Source organism: Ceratotherium simum, chromosome 15, assembly GCF_057802395.1.
Source record: "Ceratotherium simum simum isolate JZ-2026a chromosome 15, ASM5780239v1, whole genome shotgun sequence".
NCBI classification, from domain to species: Eukaryota; Metazoa; Chordata; class Mammalia; order Perissodactyla; family Rhinocerotidae; genus Ceratotherium; species Ceratotherium simum.
In genome coordinates this window covers 39,049,763-39,068,972 of record NC_141914.1, presented here as the reverse complement: position 1 = coordinate 39,068,972, position 19,210 = coordinate 39,049,763, and the positions used below count along the sequence as shown (strand labels likewise).

Below are 19,210 nucleotides of genomic sequence, written 5' to 3'. Positions count from 1 at the left end.
AGGATAATCTGTAAGTAGATTTCTGTTTAAGGTTAATATATATTGAGTTTATCATTGTTATTTCTTATAATGGCTTTGTTGAGATCTAATTCACATACCGTAAAATTCATTAAAGTGTAAAACTCAGTGTTTTTTTTTAGTGTATTCACAAAGTTGTGCAACCATCACTTTATCTAATTCCAGAAAATTTCATCAATAGGTAGACTTTTGTAAATAGATAGATTTTCGAGATTAGGCAGTATTGATCTAAAGAAAAACCATTTTCTAAAAAATGTCTTATGTTTTAAGGTGCTTGTTTCCTTTCTAGAATCTCAGCTCCAGATAGAAAGGCATGAGACTTATCCCCATAGGACTTGTTGTCAGTTTGAAAGCTCCAGTGAAAAATCCCTGTTTAGTGAAGTGTGCAAGATTTGGCTCAATTTATATATTCTCAGTGACGGTGTCCAAGAGTTTGACACAAACTTGAACTGGTCCAGTTCCTCACTTTCTTTTTCAACCTGGATTTGTAGACAAATTTTTTTTTCCTTCTCTTGGAAAGAAAACTTTAATGGCTTCACAACTGAAACTAAGAGTTGTTCTATGAGTCAGAACTCTCATGTTAGACAATTCCAATGATCTTTGTCTGAAAGTGGCTCCAAGGAAGTCACTGGAAGGGTTATATGGCTTCCCTTCTTTCTGTCAACTTAAGAAGAATTTACCTTACATATCTCAAAACCCTTCAACATCCTATATGGCTCATTCTGTCCAGAAAAAGTATGTTGAAGTGGTGGAGTAAAGGAAGGGTAGAACTTACCTAAGCTCTCCGCTTGTTGCACTAATGGATAGAAGCAGTGGCGTGGGTAATTGAGAATAGTTGTTTTATCCTAAACTCTTTTCATGTTGCTTTGCAAGATTGAAGACAGAGTGTTGGCCTGAATGGACCTTATGTAACAACTTGTATGATCTTTTAAGCTATTTTATTTATAATAGGAAAGTAGGTGTTTTTGACCTGGAAATATATAATACTTAAATAATGAAAAAAAAATTTTTGAGCTCAGCTGTCTAGCTTTTCCATTTTGCTCAGCTCTTTATAGTCATATTGGGCATGATACACATCCCCTGAATGGCCCACACAGTTTGATGCTAATGACTGACCTCTGTCAGCTTCCCACCTTTCTGGTCCAGTGTAAAATTGTGATTCTTTTTATTTAAAAGACCTGTTTTTTTTACATACCAGATGAGTTGAAGAAACAGCGATTATGTTGGTCAACAAATGAGAGCATATTCAGATGGTTTTGTGTATAAGACCTGGCTTACAATAATTAGGATAGAGTTTTTGTCACTACCAACTCCAGGGAAAATCAGAAAAGAATCTTCTCCCTTTTAGATTTCCCTTGATCTGAGTCTTATAATTTACTTCAGATTGCTTATATTATGAAAAATTAGCATAATTTTGGGGAGAAAATTAGCTGTATATATTTTCAGTTAGATATCAATAGCAGATGATAGTTCTATGAGTAATCTTCAAATAGAGGAAAAAATTTAAATTGACACTGCAATATGTATTTTGATTCTTTTGCTAGGACTTCTGTATGCCTAATGATTTTTCTCAGTATAATATTAAAATGGATATATATTCTTAGAGTACACGTTGGGCAGTCTTTGGGAAGTCTGGATGGTGTTGGGGTAAAAGCTGCTGCTATTTTTAATTTGCAAAATATAATTCATGAGATGGATCATATCTGTTTGGATTACTGGAAGTCGATTGCATTAGTATGTTCCTAAGGGTCCAACTTCAGGCATGTGCAGTACACATCACCTTGCTTCTGGATCTCCTCAACACTTTATTACTGGCAATAAAACCTTCTAGTTATGATGCACTGTTCTTTTAATACTCTGCTGGATTGGATTCACATCTGTATTCACAAATGAAAACTGGTCTGTCATTTTCTTCTGAGGATGCGTTTGACTACATCTCCATAGGTTTAGATATATTGTGTCCTCATTGGTGTTAATTTTTAAATTGTTGTTTTAATTTCCTCTTTGAGCCATAAGTTATTTAGAAGAGTATCTTATTTTCTATATCATGGTGAGCTTTTGTTAATAATTTCATATTTAATTTTATTAGGATCAGAGAATATGGCTGTAACATTTCCACATTTTGCAATAGTTGAAACTTTCTTCACATCCTATTATATAATTTAATATTAATGAGTTTTTATAGATATTTCAAATGGATTATTCTTTGTTGGGTTCAGAGTTATGTGTATCTGTTCAATCTGGCTTGTTAATTGCATTATCTGTATCATCTGTAGTTTTATCTGTTGTCTTTTGGATCTTTTAAATTTCTGAGAGAGATGTGTTCAAATTTTCTTAAGTTCTCTTTATATTTCTGGTTTTTTGTTTTGTTTTGTTTTGTTTTTGTGAGGAAGACTAGCCCTGAGCTAACATCCGATGCCAGTCCTCCCCTTTTTTCCTTGAGGAAGATTGGCCGTGGGCTAACATCCATGCCCATCTTCCTCTACTTTATATGGGACGCTGCCACAGCATGGCTTGACAAGTGGTGCGTTGGTGCATGCCCGGGACCCGAACCTGCGAACCCAGGCCCCCAAAGTGGAGTGTGAGCCCTTAACCGCTGCGCCACCAGGCCTGTCCCTGTTTTGTATATTTTGACACTATGTTGTTTGGTGTATAATTTATAGCATATCTTTTTGATTGTGTCTTTTAATAGTAACATCATCTTTATTGTATTAGATGTTTTTTGCCTTAAATTATTCTGTCTGTTATTAATCTTGCCGTGCCCGGTATCTTTTTGTTTGCATGTGTCTGTGTATATTAACTTTGCACATCCTTTTATTTAAACATTTAGCTATAGTGCCTTTGAAGATATAGCAGTATCAACAAATAGATTTATAAGTATTATGAAAGGAATGATGAAAGCTAGTGTAAGCTAGTAGTTATGTTCCCTGTGGATATTTATATTTTGGCATGTATTTTAGTTATTTCTTCTTTATTCCTTTCTTTTTTAAAAAAATTATTTATTTATTTATTTATTTTTTTCCCCCAAAGCCCCAGTAGATAGTTGTATGTCATAGTTGCACAGCCTTTTAGTTGCTGTATGTGGGACGCGGCCTCAGCATGGCCAGAGAAGCGGTGCCTCGGTGCGCGCCCGGGATCTGAACCCGGGCCGCCAGCAGGGGAGTGCGCGCACTTAACCGCTAAGCCGCGAGGCCGGCCCTCTTCTTTATTTCTTCAGCAAATAATTTATTGAGAGCTTCCAGGAAATTTGGAGGGAGAAGGTGGAGAGAGCTATGTGGGATACTATGATCAGGGAAGGCCTTCTTTGATACGGTGGGCATTTGAGCTGGGATCTGGGAACGCTAACCTGGGGAAAGAGCATTCCAGGCAGGAGGAACTGAACGCTCAATCCAAAAACCCTAAGGAAAGGTTGAGGTGTATTGGAGGAACAGAAAGAAAACCTGTGTGTCTGGATCTTAATGGTTAAGGATGGAGAGGGAGGTGGGGTCCAATTCATTTAAGATCTTGTGGGTCATGTTAAGGAGTGTGATTTTATTCTAAGTGTTATGGGAAACCATTGGAAGATTTCAAGCAGGGATGACATGATCAGATAAATATTTTTATAGTCCTTTTCTAAATTGAAGGATAGTTTACAAACAATGAAATACACAAATTTTTAAGTGTACAGTTGGATGAGTTTTCAAAATTGCATATACCCATGTAACCCACACCCTTATTAAGATATAAAATATTTCTGTCATCCCAGAAAGAGCCTTCGTTCCTCTTCCCAATCAGTCCCCACCACCAGCACCCTACTATTCTCATTTCTTTCACCAAAGGTTAATTTGTCTGTTCTAGAACTTGATATAAATGGAATCATTCAGTATGTACTCTTTTGTGTCTGTGTTCTTTTACTTACCGTAATGATTTTGAGATTCATCCCTTTTGTTGCTTGGATCAGGAGTTCATTGGGTGTACCACGATTTGTTTGTCTATTCTCCTGTTTTGGTTTTTGTAGACATTTTTTAAAATAGAGGGGAATGGATTGTAGATTCTCTCCTTCGGATATTTAATAAAGGAAAACTAGTTGTCTTGTTTACAAAGAGGAAAATATTTTGTTTGAAATGAAGCATATAGAAAGGACAGGGCCAAAGAATTATAAAATCATTTTAACATCTTAGGAACATCTGTCTGGAAGCAGATGGAAAGAAAAGGATGCACTACTCCTCCCTGTCCCCCCTTTTAAATCAGATGGGAAAAGTTGTCTTGAGTGAGAACACAAAATTCAGTGGTGCTAATGAATTCAAATGCCATGAGGATCGTAGAGTTTTGTGCTGAGAAGATACCTCACATAGTACATGGCAGATTTTTCAAATGCCTTATTTATCAGATTTTACTCCTTCCCCCAAGAATTGGCCATGTCTTATAAGATGTGGTGTTTGCAAACAGAGTTCTAGGACTAGGTTCTAGGGGTTCTATGTCTTCTCTGACATGAGAATTAAGACCTTTTACTAAGAATAGTACATGATTTTTGTGTTTTTAATTATACAGTTTCTTTTAAAAATTATTTTTCTTTTAGGGTTTATTTCAAAGTATAGAACATTAAAAGGTTTTGTTTTGTTTTTGGTCTTTAACCTTTGTCAGAAACTCTTTTGTTTATATTATTTGAATGGGTGTGATACAGGGTAGTTTTGCTTTCTTACGTTGTGCATGGGAAAAAAACATGTATTTTCTAAGTTTAAATAAATAACATTTTGGGCCTGCCCCGTGGCTTAGCGGTTAAGTGCATGCGCTCCGCTACTGGCAGCCCAGGTTCGGATCCCGGGCGCGCACTGATGCACCGCTTCTCTGGCCATGCTGAGGCCGCGTCCCACGTACAGCAACTAGAAGGACGTGCAACTATGACATACAACTATCTACTGGGGCTTTGGGGAAAAAAAGGAGGAGGATTGGCAATAGATGTTAGCTCAGAGCCGGTCTTCCTCAGCAAAAAGAGGAGGATTAGCATGGATGTTAGCTCAGGGCTGATCTTCCTCACACACAAAAAATAAATAAATAAATTGATAACATTTACTTTTTATAATGAGGCTGTTTCAATGAGATAAAAATTTTACATTGGAGGAATCAGCATTACACGTATTTCTGTGTTTGGATTTGGTCCCACGGTAAGGAGAAAGTCTTTTCTCGTAGACATAAATTATAAACAGTAACAGATTTTTTAAACAGTTCACATAACCGTGTCTCGGTATTCTTTTCGATTTCATCTGATTCATCTGCTTGAAAACCTGAAGAGGATTAGTAGGACGTTTTGTTTCAAAGTTGAATCTGACAATATCTAACAACTGCTCACATTTCCTTTTCATAAATCTCCAAGTCAGACAAGAAGAATCCAAAACATAATATTGCCATGGGTCCATGGTTATACATTGCATTAGCTCATGTATTACATCATGATGAGAGCATGCCTCGGCAGATGTGCCTCGCCTTAGCTAGTGTATACTTGAATGTGGCATGTGTATACAGACCTAAATCTTCCTGAACGTGTTTATTTAGGAAGCTCAAGACTATGCCCAAAGATGTCAGGAAAAGCTTTATTACCAGGGCTGCATGAAATATGAAATACCTTGGCAGCACATGTTAACTCACTGCTGGTTTCTTCCTCACCCACCCCACCCCCTTCACCACCAAATTCTTCCCATTTTTCCCTTCTGTTCCCCCAGTTTGAGAGCAAAAGGCAAAAGAGAGTTTTGCCACTGTATGACCTCTCTCATATGTAGAATATAAACTAACACACAGACAGAACAGTTTGATGGTTACCAGGGGGAAGGGAGTTGGGGGTGAGCACAAGGGGTGAAGGGGGCATTTATGTGGTGACTGACAAATAATAATGTACAACTGGAATCTCACAATGTTATAAACTATTATGACATCAATTAAAAAAAAGAGAGAATTTTGCTTTATCCTTTAAGTGAGGGCAAAATAAAATACTATTTTCTTCAGGGAATCACCAGCCTTTCTGGGGAAGAGCCAGAGATTACTGTCACTCTTGAGATTACTTGGGGGTGGGAGGAGAATATGCAGATTATGAAGTCCATGGAATGGAGGAGAGAGGATGGTACTGGACTCACTGTTGTTACAGATAATCCCATAAGACTCTTGGCAAATTGTAGAAGACAGGTGGTCACTGAGGAAAATGGTATGGCGCAGAGCACATTTGGAGGTCTGCTGGGGGGTATCTACCTCTGAGTTTAGGTTTATTTGAGAGTAGAAAGTGTTTTTTTCCCCATCTGCCTTAAGGAAGAAGGAATGCAGTTTATTGACTTTTAAGAATGTATTTATATAAATGTATAAATGCCCAAGATTTTCTCAGCGTGTCTAAAACTAGTTGCAGACCAAATAGAGAAGGCTAAAAGAACAAGACTTTACTCTCACTTTCTATAAGCTTTAAAAACCGAAGATGATAGTTGGATTCAGTGCCTGTCCAAAAATAAAGACTCATTTTTATTCTAAATTACAGCAGGTGGTAATGATTGTGAACAGACATTAAATGGCTTGATTCAGGATGTTTATAAATGCCAGAGATTTTTTAGAACATTTTTAAGCTTAGGGATATTACACAAAATAACAGTTATAGGGAAAATGTTCTCTTTGATCCAAGATTTACGTATATATCGTTACGTTGCGTAATGAGTCTCTCCCCAAGCTGAATCAAGTGAGTCTGTCTCTGAGATGGGTGCAAGCCTGGACTGAGAGCTAAGAGACTTTGAAATTGTTATTCCTGTTTTAACATTGAGTGAATAAAAGATAAATATTTTTGAGTTAAGTTTTTCATTAATTTTATTTGAAAACTTTTTATTTCCTCAGTAAATATGTATTGTGTATTTTTGCCTTTGGTTAGGTAAATAATCTCTGTTAGTGGTAGAGCAGAGGTTTGGAAATCAGGGAGCTCTTCTTGTATTTTCTGTGTCATAGATTAACGCTCTAAGGGGCAACTTATCTAACCACCCTGGACCTTTTTTCTTATCTATCTGTTTATCAGTAGACCCTTGCTGCCCAGTAAGGGAGCCACTAGCCACAAGTGGTAATTGAGCCTTTGAAATGTAGCTAGTCCAAATTGAGATGTGTGTAAGTGTGAAATACACGCTAGTTTTAAAGAATTAGTACAAAAATAATCATGTAAAATATCTTATCGCTAATTTGTTTATATTGACTGCATTATTAGAATGATAATATTTTGTGTACGTTGGTTAAGTAAAATATATTATTAAAATTAATTTCACCCATTTCTTTTTTCTTTTTTTAATGTGGCTGCTAGAAAATTTTAAATTTTCTGGCTCACATTGTATTTCTTTTGGACAGTGCTGGTCTGGACAGCATTTCCTAAACTGACTCCTGAAAAATTAATAAGTGCTTAATGAAACACAATTTGGAAGATGAGCAGAGTCCAGGAGAACTTTTTGCAATGATATAAATGTTCTGTATCTGTGCTAATATAGTAGCTACTAGCCACTGATGGCTGTTGAGCACTTGAAATGTGGCTAGTTCTGAAATGTGAAAAATTGAAATGTGGAAAAAAGGAACTGAATCTTAAATTTTATTTAATTTTAATTAAGTTTAAATAGCCACACATGGCTAGTGGCTAATATATTGGGACAATGCAGATCTAGAAAATTTATGGATTGTTTTATTCAAAGACTTTTCTAAGACTTATTTACCATATTTCAAACTTGTTAGTTTACTATGTCTGTACAGTTTGTGTTTATTATGAGTAATAATAAATGATCAGTAACAATATTTGTTACTGATCATTTATTGAGTACCTGTTATGTAGCAGGCCCTGTATAAGTACCAGAGAGAAAATTTGTGTAATAAATTATTTATTGAGATCTTAACTCAATTGCTTATATTTTGTAACGTGCTTGATGCATTGTGCATTCCAACATACTGTGTGGGCTTACTGTGCTTTCATCCAAGTCGGGTTTCTTTCCTTTCCTTATAGGGCCCTTCTTTGAAAGCTTGGCTCCTTTTGAAAAGTCTGAACAATATGTTGCCTTGTTAAAGGATTTTCTCTTGAAAGGGAAACTCATGCTTTGTAACAGATGATGATGATTTTTTTTTTCAGTAAACTTTTGAAGTTAGTTAGGCGTTTGGCTTTAAAAGGGATATGTACAAATTTATCCAAGACTTATAAGTATCAATGTTATATAATATTTATTCCCTTTGTATGTGTGTACACATATATTTATAAGTACTAGTATCAAGCAATGTTATTAATTAATTTATTATTGCTTCACAGTGAAGAACGAATGTCATCATGTCTGGAATCAAGCGAACAATCAAAGAAACCGACCCTGATTATGAGGATGTATCTGTGGCCCTTCCAAATAAGCGGCATAAAGCAATTGAGAATTCAGGTAGAAATTCACCTGCCTTAGGAAATTATTTCTTTGTTGACATATGCCTCCCCATTTGATTTATAGGAACTAACATGAAATGCATTTCCGTTGTGTATAATTTGAAGAGGTTTGTGAGAGGGATTAACTAAGTGTTCTATTGATAGTAATACACTATGTGTGGCATAAAAGACAGGACACAATCAGGTAGATAGTTAAAGTATCAATAATGAGACAGGCTATAAGTTTTAGCTATCATTGTATGTTAGATATAATCTTAAAGTCTTATGTGTCCTACAGTGTGGTATCATTTGAGATGATTGTAGGTGGTATATGGTTTAAGGTTTTTTATTTTAGTAGATATATATTATTTTAATGTCTATAGAAGAGATGTTGGTCTTATCAAACTTGCAGTTTCATGACTACTATTGCTTAGGATAAGGCTAAAATTATTTTAAAATATTATTTAATTGTGTTAATTAGATGTTTCACATAGTTCTCAGATGTCGTAGGTTATCTTGAAGGTGATATATGAATGATGCAAATTTGGGAAACATTAATCTAGTTTAACCCCTGCACTTAGCTGCTAGTGGTTAAGGCTGAGAAGCATTAAATTACTTACCCAAGATAATGTAATTAGTTGAAGAGCAAATTATCAACTGTGTGTTTATAGTTACCCAGAATGTTTTAAGCTATCTCAAAAAAAGTTGCTAAATTTGAGTTTTTAAAACACGTTATTGGGCCGGCCCTGTGGCTTGGTGGTTAAGTGCGCGCGCTGCAATGCTGGTGGCCCGGGTTCGGATCCCGGGTGCGCATCGAGGCACCACTTCTCCGTCCATCCTGAGGCCGAGTCCCACATACAGCAACTAGAAGGATGTGCAGCTGTGACATACAACTATCTACTGGGGCTTTGGGGGGAAAAAATAAAATAAATAAAACACGTTATTGCTGAAATGTATTACTGTTTATTTAAATAATAAATTTACATAAGTTAATATGTATAGCTGGGTAAAGAAGTCATCATAGTCATAGATAAGGTGTTACAGTTCCTCACAGATTAGGATCCCTAGAGTTTAAGAGTTGAAGAAAATTCCTGTCTCTGTAAGTGGAATCAAGTCATGTGTACCTCCCAAAAGTCTTTGTGGATGGAAAATTATCAAATCCAATTCCAAATAATGACAACATTTCACTGCAACCTTTCCCCTCCATTCAGTTGTAATTTTATTCACAAGGAAATGTTTGAATAATAAGCCAAATAAATGTGCAAGTATCATGAAACTAAAATCCATTACTCAAATGTATCACATGACATAACTTTTTTTTTTAATAAAAATAAGAATAGGGAAAACTGGTTGTTTTAGTAAACAAAGTCATTTCAGTTTAAACTAATATAAGTTCCCAAATACTCAGCCTAATCAGGGACAGTTTTTGTTACTGAGTGACAATTTGCTGTTTTTCCTCTTGGTGTCCATATTCTACTTAATCCCAAACTATATTTTTATTTTTCAGAACTTTCCTCAAAGTAGATTTGGTAGGATGCTTCCCTTTGCTTATGTTGTTTTGTTTTGTTTTGTTGTTTTTGTTTTTACTTATTCCATGAAAGATAATTTAGAAGTGTTTCTTTCTGAGGAGCTTATGATAAAATAGCCTTTAGTGATCACAGTCTCTGACTTTCAGCCTCCCCTAAGAGTGTCTGCTGGTTTCTCTATACAAGGTTTACATATACAAGGATATGTACAGTATTACTAGAAAATACTCTTTTCCTCAAATATGAGAAAAATCAGTCATTTGCCTCTGTGCACACATATCTACCAGAATGTTTATACCATTTACTAGTTTTAAATTGCCAATCTAATGGCATATTTTATGGAGAGAAAATGGCATGGTGATCAAAGGGTCCAATTTTTTCCTGCAATTTTTCATATACTCCAAAGCATGGGTGGTGATTTTTTCATATTACAAACACAGGATCATTTTGCAAAATCCCAGTTTTTTTCAAGCAGTCATTTGGCTCTTTTTTTTTTTTATTCTCTAGTATCAGGCTACATTTCATATTCTGATATTTTTAACTCTTTGAGTTGCATATTACTTTGAGTAGTCATCATCTGAGTTCTATCATCTTCAGAGGCATTTTCTTTCCTTTTGAATTCTTTATTTGCTCATTCCTTCAGCTAGCTGTGATCAGAAACTGCTGAATTGCTTGCTAGATCCTTCTCTACAGAAGGAAGCTTTTGCCTTCTTATGAACTGCTCTAGTGTCACCGACTACCTATCTCTCTAGCTAACTCTTTCTTTTTCCTTGGGAGTATGGTTTTTCAAAGGTCACCAAACATTTCTCTCACAACCTTCATGAGTTGATTTCTTTTTTGGTAATTTTATTTTGATACAATTTCAAACAGAAAAATTGCGAGGAGTACCCATATGTCTTTTATCCAGATTAATTCACCAGTTGTTTACATTTTGCCTCATTTAGTTTATCATTCTTCTTCCCCACCCCAAAACACACACCCACACAACATACACAAATGCATGTGTGTGTGTACTTATATGTGCATATCATTCTTTATAAATCATCGGAAAATAAAGTGGACACCTGTAAAGACCTCTGTGTATTTCTTAAGGACATTCTCTTATGTAACCACATATCAAAACCAGGAAGTGATAACATTTATGCATTATTTAATCTGCAGTCCATATTCAAGTTTTACCAGTTGTCCTAGTATTTTATTTTATAACTATTTTCCCCTCTCCAGGATCTAATCCAGGATCACACAGTGCGTTTAGTTGTCATATTTCTTTAATCTCTTTTAATTTCCTCAACCTTTCTTTGTCTTTCTTGACTTTAATATTTGAAAAGTATAAGCCAGTTATTTTGTAGAATGTCTTTCGATTTAGGTTTGTCTGATGTTCCCCATGGTTAGATTCAGCATTTTTGGCAGGAATGCCACAGAGGGATGTAGTCTTCTCAGTGCATCATATCACAGAATACATGAGGTCAGTTTGCCCCAATATTAGTGATGTTAACTTTTCATCATTGTGGTTAAAGTGATGGCCTCTAGGTTTCTCCACTTAAGAGTTACTGTTTCCTGGGTTTCTTTTGTTGCTTGCTGACTTAAATCAAGACAGCTGCTGCTTAATTAAGCCTTGAATTATTTTATGTTTTTTATGCAGCTCGAGATGCTGCTGTGCAGAAGATTGAGACTATTATCAAGGAACAATTTGCCCTGGAAATGAAGAATAAGGAACATGAAATTGAAGTCATTGACCAGGTATAATGATGATAAATTAATTTTTTAATTTAATTTAATTTTTTTTCCCCCCAAAGCCCCAGTAGATAGTTGCATGTCATAGTTGCACATTCTTCCAGTTGCTGCATGTGGGACGCGGCCTCAGCATGGCCGGAGAAGCCGTGCCTCGGTGAGTACCCGGGATCCGAACCCGGGCCGCCAGCAGTGGAGCATGCACACTTAACCGCTAAGCCACGGGGCCGGCCCAATGATGATAAATTAAAAAAAAAAACAAAGCTATTGAAAAAAATCTATCTGTGATGAATTGAAGAAATCTATTGAGATAGAATCATGGTTTGTTTTTCCCTTTTGTTCATCTTTTGAAAAGAGTTGTCTCATTTTTGGAAAAAAGACATATGCTTTTTGTTTGTTTAAATGAAATTGCAGAAAACGATAAATAAAAAAAATTATCTGGGATTCCATTCCAGAAGATAATTCCTCTTTGCTCTTGTGCTCAATATCTTTGTGGATCTTTCTTAACAAATATGCACATAGACACATAAATATACATATTAATATGTCCGTATACTCTTGCAGACATTGGTTTTTGTCATTCTTGTAAGTGTTTTGCCAGTCTGATAGGTGGAAAATGGTCATTTTTATTTGTCTGTCTTTGATTATTAGACAAGTTGAACTTTTTTTGGTCATTTGCATTTCTTATTTTATGAGTTGTTGGTATATCTCTTCTGTCATTTCCATTTTTTAAAGTAATGAGTTGATACTTGTTTTTAGCGACTGATTGAGGCAAGAAGGATGATGGATAAACTTCGTGCCTGCATTGTCGCAAACTACTATGCTTCTGCAGGACTTCTAAAAGTTTCTGAGGTAAGTTTCCCTCATATACAGTAATTTCTGGCCACCCATATTTGTTGTGTGAAGGGGAAATTAGTGTTGATGTGGAATCCCTGCCTTTGAAACATTTCTCATATTGACCTTTAGAATTCAAGAAGCCTAGCCTACTTTCCTGGGAATATACCTAAACTTATTGTGTTCAACCATAATCCCTTAATCATACCTCTCTACACTCAGTAATCTTAGGTAATATATTTTCCTTTTTACTTAATCCTTCTCCTACTAATTGTTAGCACTGTTGCTGGGCTTTGCAGATACAAAGATGACTGAGACCCTATTCTAACTTATCTTATTCCTCTTCATTTGCTGATGGTTGTCTTTGGAGTAAGTCATAGATCGATTGATTTTCCTCTGACCTTTTACTGCTAATGAATTCACGGCAATTTTTGGTTTCGGTAGATTTACCCTATTTATAAGAAGCCCTGATTTTTTCCCCCTACTTTTTATGAAAGATTTCAATCTGCATAAAAGTTGAAATAAGCACCTGTTTATGCATCATCATTAGTTTCAGCAATTATAATGTTTTACCATCTTTGGTTTATCTATCTTATTTTTCTCTAAAACATTTCAAAGTAAGTTCCAGGCATCATGACACTTCACCCCTAAACACTTTAATCACATATTTCCTAAAGGACAATCTTCTATGTAGTCACAATACCTAGGAGAATGATGTGTAATATTATATGATAACCAGTCCATATTCATATTTTCCCAGTTGCTCCCAAAATACCTTTTAAACCTGTTTTTTTTGAACCGGGATGCAATCAAGATTCATGGGTTACATTTGGCTGTTTTGTTTCTCTAGTCTTGTTTTATCTGGAATGGTTCTCCCAACTTTTTTCCTCCGTGATACTGACTTTTTTGAAGAGACCGGGTTATTTATCCTGTAGAATGTCCCATGTTTTGGATTTATGTTTTTCCTTGGGTTATTCCTTCATTCCCTTTATTTTTCTGTAAACTGGTAGTCAGGTCTAAAGATTTGGTTAATGTTACATCTTTTGGACAATGATACTTCGTAGGTGGTGCTGTATACCTCATGTATCACATCAGGAGACATGTAATATCAGGTTGTGCTACTGTTGGTGATATTAAGTTTAATCAGTTGGTTAATGTGATTACCACTAGGATGGGAATAGGATTGAACTGCTGAAACAGGAGTATTTCTTCATGTTTGGGGTTTTGATAATTTCAGCATAACTTTTGATTGTTTTTTCTTTTTTAAATTTCTTTTCCTTAAGTTTTTTCTATTAGAATTAGATAATTTCCGTCTTGTACAGTACTGGCTCAGTGAGAATGGTGGAAGGGCTTGGTGGGGGATATGATGGGATACTGCTTTGTATCATTTTCCATGCTTTTTACAAATAACAGGTACTTGTCATGGCTTTCACGTCATCCCGTGGAGCTTTATTGTACCTGGTATTGGTGATACTCCTGATAGTGCCTTAGAGAAACTGGAGCATTATTTGAGTTTAATTTTAGATGGTAGACAGATGTTTCTTCTACTGCAGGAGTTCCCATAATACATATTAAAGTCTGAACTACTTTTCTAGAGCTACGATAACAACCACAAGCTTGGTGGCTTAAAACAACAGGAATTTATTATGTCATGATTCTGGAGACTAGCAGTCCAAAATCAAGGTGTTGGCTGGGTCGTGCTCCCCCTGAAGGCTCTAGGGAAGAATCCTTCCTTGCCTTCTCTTAGCTTCTGGTGGTTGCTGGCAATCCTTGGCAGTCCTTGGTTTGTAGCTGCATTGCTGCAGTTTCTGTCTCTATCTTCACATGGATGTTTTCTCTCCATGTCGTCTCTGTTTTTTTCTGTATCCAAGTTTCCCTCTTAAGAGAACACTAACATTGGATTAGGGCCTGCTCTAATCCAGTATGACTTCGTCTTAACTTGATGACATCTGCAAAGACCCCATTTCCAAGTAAAGTCATTCACAGGTTCCAGGTGGACATGAATTTTTGGGAGACACTATTTAATCCAGGGCAGATTCTGGTATCAGCTTTATGGCTTGCTATTGGATTCAACAAGATGGACATCACGAGCTAGCAGCTGCATGATGTAGGACTGTAGCTACTCTGAAGAGCTGTTTATTCATTTAATATTTTATTGCCTCTTTTTTTATTAACACTCTTTAGCAGTTCTGAACTGTGCTATTTGATGGTCTAGAAATGCACTCATTTTTGTCGTGTTATATTCTGATTTAGGATTTATTCAAGGATATTTAGGTATCTTTTTGTCTATTATGATCTGTCATTTAATTATTTTTAGTTTGCTGGAACAGAATAATTTATAGCTTTAAAAGAAACCTTTATTGAAATTTATCAACTTTTTGCTTTGACTCTGAAACACTAGTCTCTGGCTCCTTTTTCCTCACTAAAACAATTATTTTAATAGTAAAATTTTTAAAAGCTGGGCTTCCTAGGAACGTAACTACAGTGTATCACGTGAGAAGAACACACTGTATTTTGTATGCAAGTAACAAGATACAGAGAAATGCCCTAGGCTTCAGTACTGGACTGAGGGCAAACTTTATACATCAGTATTAATCATTTTAAAACATTCTTTACTATATTTTACTTTTATGTTGGAGCTATTTTACATATACTTTTTTTTATCTTTATATTTTCTTACAGGAATGTTTTATTTAGAGCAGTTGATGTGTTTGTGTAAAGGAATGTGAGACTTATTTTTTTACAAGTCAAATCTTATTTTCTATATGTTACTATATGTTTATCTTTATTTTTCATTTACCTTCAGAGGACCTTGCATTTTTAGCTTTTAGTGTTAGGATCTTTGCATAATCATTTATCACTCTCTAGTTTTTGTTTTATTGGTCAGACCATTTAAAGGAGTTTGGACTTTATTTTCTGGGTGTGGGGAAATTTTGAAGGATTTTAAACATGATCCCGAAATAGATGAGGGTTTTGGAAAGATCAAAATTTTGCCTACTTTTGGTGATTTGGTTAAAAGTTTGTTTTGCTTGCTTTCATTTTTGCAGGGATCAAAGACATGTGATACAATGGTTTTTAATCATCCTGCTATCAAGAAATTTTTGGAATCACCATCAAGGTCATCATCTCCTGCCAATCAGAGATCAGAAACACCATCAGCCAATCATTCAGAAAGTGATTCTTTATCTCAGCACAATGACTTCTTATCTGACAAAGACAATAACAGCAATATGGATATAGAGGAAAGACTCTCAAACAACATGGAGCAGAGACCAAGCCGAAATACTGGAAGGGTATAGTTGGATGAGTGGGAGGGAGCCAAAGGAAAAGGGAACTAGTATTTATTAAGTATGCACATATTATTTCATTTAAGTTAATTATTTCTCTTTTAGAGATGGGGAAACTCAATGAGGTTAAAGTTATATTTGTACAAAAATATCAGAATTGAGAATTAAACTGAAGTCTTTCTGATTTTAGAATTCAGTGCTCCTGTGCATGGCACAATTCCTGGATGCTATTCGTGTAGATAGGAAAGAAACCTTCAGGAGTTGGCAGTGCTGTGACCTTGCCCAAGGTCCTTCTACTCTATCATGTTTGTTCTCTCAAGAGCAATAGCTCTTCAGCAGTTTCTCTGTGAAGTTTTATATTCTGGATGCTTTAATAACTGGAGGAAATTCGACAAGTAATAAATAGAATTGAAAACCATTTATTGCTCTTTGAACCTGCCAGTTTGTCATTTGAGTTCCCGTCTCAAGCTGTTCGGAACTTCTTGGTGTAATATTTGGCCTGTAGAATCCTTATTGGATGTGACCAATGGCTTTTCTCAGTCAGGTGTTCTGTGGTAGAGTAAATTTCCAGGATGCTTTCCACATACTCAGACATCAAGGATTTGATTTATTTTTGATAAAAATAAATTTAAAAATTTTTTCTGATTATAAATTCATATGTGTTCGTTGTTGAAAATTGTAAAATACAGAAAAGTTAAAAAAAAATTAGGAAAGTCATTCATAATGCCACCACCCAAAAATCAGAATTCTTAATGTTTGGATTTAGTTGATTCTTTCCAGTATTATTTCTGGGCAAATACTGCATGTTTTTCTTTTTCTAATTAAAAAAATTTAGGTGATACTGGTCATAGGATTTAAAAACTTACTGTCTTTTATATAATTTACATGCTCATGTTTATGTAATAAATATTTAGTATTTACTGTGTACCAGGCACTTTTCTAAGAACTGTACAAAACAATCATGTGAGATAGGTACTGTTATCATCCTTGTTTTACAGATGAGAAAACTGAGACAGGGAAGTTAAGTAATAACCCAAGGTTACGCATTTAGTAAATGGAAAAGTTAGGATTTAATCCCAGGCAGTCTGTCTCCATGGTCAAACTGTTAGTTAACCATTGTGTTTATATTACTTCTCACTGAAAATTTTTTAGTGGTACAGAAGGTTAAAAAGAAAGTAAATTCCATTGACCCCTTTCCCCCTTACCGTTTCTTAGAGGTAACCATTGTGATAGTAAATACAAAGCAGACGTGTATGAGTATTAAAAACATACACATGGAGTTATAGTGTACAAATTTTATATAAACTAATGCAAAAATTAGAGTAAAAGTATTCTTTCATGCTCTGAGAGATGCCACAAAGCCAGAGGATTTTGTAATAATAAAAAATTCTGGGGGGGGCCGGCCCGGTGGCACAAGCGGTTAATTGTGCACGCTCTGCTTCGGCGGCCCAGGCCTTGCAGGTTCGGATCCCGGGCGTGCACCGACGCACCGCTTGTCAAGCCATGCTTGTGGTGGCGTCCCATATAAAGTAGAGGAAGATGGGCACGAATGTTAGCTCAGGGCTAATCTTCCTCAGCAAAAAGAGGAGGATCAGCAGTGGATGTTAGCTCAGGGCTAATCTTCCTCACACACACACAAAAAAATTCTGAGTTATTCCATTTATACCATGTATGATTTTGTGGTTTCTGCCTATTGAAAAATTGTCCAAATTGAAAATGAAAATTGATTATGATTTCTTTCAGGACACTTCTAGTGTTACTGGCTCCCATAAAACAGAGCAGCGGAATGCTGATCTCACAGGAGATGAGACTTCACGACTTTTTGTAAAGAAAACAATAGTAGTGGGCAATGTGTCCAAGTGAGTATCCAGTTGAATTGTCTTATTATCAGTCATCCATTTATGTTAATACTCTGGCATACTCTTATCATAGTATTACAGTAGGAAGAGGCCTCAGGGGTTCTTTTTCCCAGACTCTTAGTTGTTTCAAAAGTAAACCAAGGTCCAGACTTGAGACTCGGCCTCAGTGTGTCTGCTAATCTTTGACAGAGTACATTGTGCTTGGTAAAAGTTTCTAAGACATGAGCTTTTATACAAATGGTGCATTTCATCAAGCATTAAGGATGGATAAGTTTGGGGAAACTTTTGACTTCTCTTGACCTAGTTCTGTCCTTAGGCACCTTAGTTAATTCCTAAAAATGTTTATTTAATTGCCCAAACTGAAATGTTTTTAATGTATAACAAAAGGTTGCAGAGCAGGTCTTGAAGGCAGAATTCCTCTAAGCTAAAAGGCTATCTCATGATATCTTGTGGGAGCATCATCGTTTTTGCTAAGTGTCTAGGAATGGATAAAGACATCATAAATCTTCAAATAGCATAAGAATGTTATTTCCTCACAAAGTCTTGTTTGCCTTCTCTTCCCTCATTAGATATATTTCCTTTATACTCTCTTGTCATATTTATCATATTATATGGTCATTTCCTGTTTTCGTATATTTTTCTCAAATTAGACTGGAATCTCTTAAGGATAGAAAATATGTTTGGTTTGTTTTTGTACTTTATAGTACTTGGTGTTTGATAAATATTTGATGAATAAATTGATGTATTTATGAAAATTGTAATTAGGTTTAATTATTGAAAATAAAGGATTTCGTATTACAATAATTGTCTTGGGGGAAATAGTCAGATTTGGAGGGGGAAAACTTCCAAGCCCCAGTTAATGGACCACTAATAACAACGACAAAAAATGGCCCCGGTTAATGGACCACTAATAACAGCAAAAAAAAGAAGTGCATTAAAAATCTCAGGACAAAAACAGAGATTCTTAATGCTCTATGTAATAATATTAAATAGCATAAAATATGATTAAAGCAACTAATTTCTATAGATCATTTTAGAGTTAGCATGCATTCAACTAAGGGAACTAGTAGTCCATGTGAAGTGTTAAGAGTTGAGGGCTTAACTGTAGTACAAAACAGGTCGACCCAGAAAAGGTGAAAACTGGAAATCCAGGTAGACCCACCAGGCCATAAGAAGACTGGGGAGAAACAGTCATTGACATTTTCAAACCATTATGTCTAATTCTTAGGTTTTTGAGTTCTTATAAAGACCAGCTAGATGAAATACTGGTTAACCATGAATTTTAAGTAGAGATAGAATGATTGGCATTAGTGTTGTGAAGTCCTTGTTTGTCCTGGAAGAGGATAAAAATATTGATTTACTTTAGACTTTGTTAAGAATGCTTGTTAGAATAGCTAAGATAGGGCCGGCTCCATGGCTTAGCGGTTAAGTGCGCGCGCTCTGATGCTGGCGGCCCGGGTTCGGATCCCGGGCACGCCCCAAGGCACCACTTCTCCGTCCAATGTGAGGCCGAGTCCCACGTACAGCAACTAGAAGGATGTGAACCTATGACATACAACTATCTACTGGGGCTTTGGGGGG

At 35.8% G+C, this 19,210-nt stretch overlaps 1 protein-coding gene across 10 annotated transcripts in view; it reads left to right on the top strand.

The window, feature by feature from the left end:
- Nucleotides 1-19,210, top strand: part of YEATS2 (YEATS domain containing 2) — a 100,113-nt gene that overhangs the window by 9,022 nt on the left and 71,881 nt on the right. For all 10 annotated transcript variants that reach the window (XM_087439938.1, XM_087439937.1, XM_087439931.1 and 7 more), the window contains 5 exons: nt 8,294-8,411; nt 11,561-11,658; nt 12,409-12,501; nt 15,531-15,776; nt 17,514-17,629. In XM_087439938.1, the coding sequence (XP_087296064.1) occupies nt 8,312-8,411; nt 11,561-11,658; nt 12,409-12,501; nt 15,531-15,776; nt 17,514-17,629 (653 nt within the window). In that variant the 5' untranslated portion in view covers nt 8,294-8,311. The remainder of the gene's footprint in view (nt 1-8,293; nt 8,412-11,560; nt 11,659-12,408; nt 12,502-15,530; nt 15,777-17,513; nt 17,630-19,210) is intronic.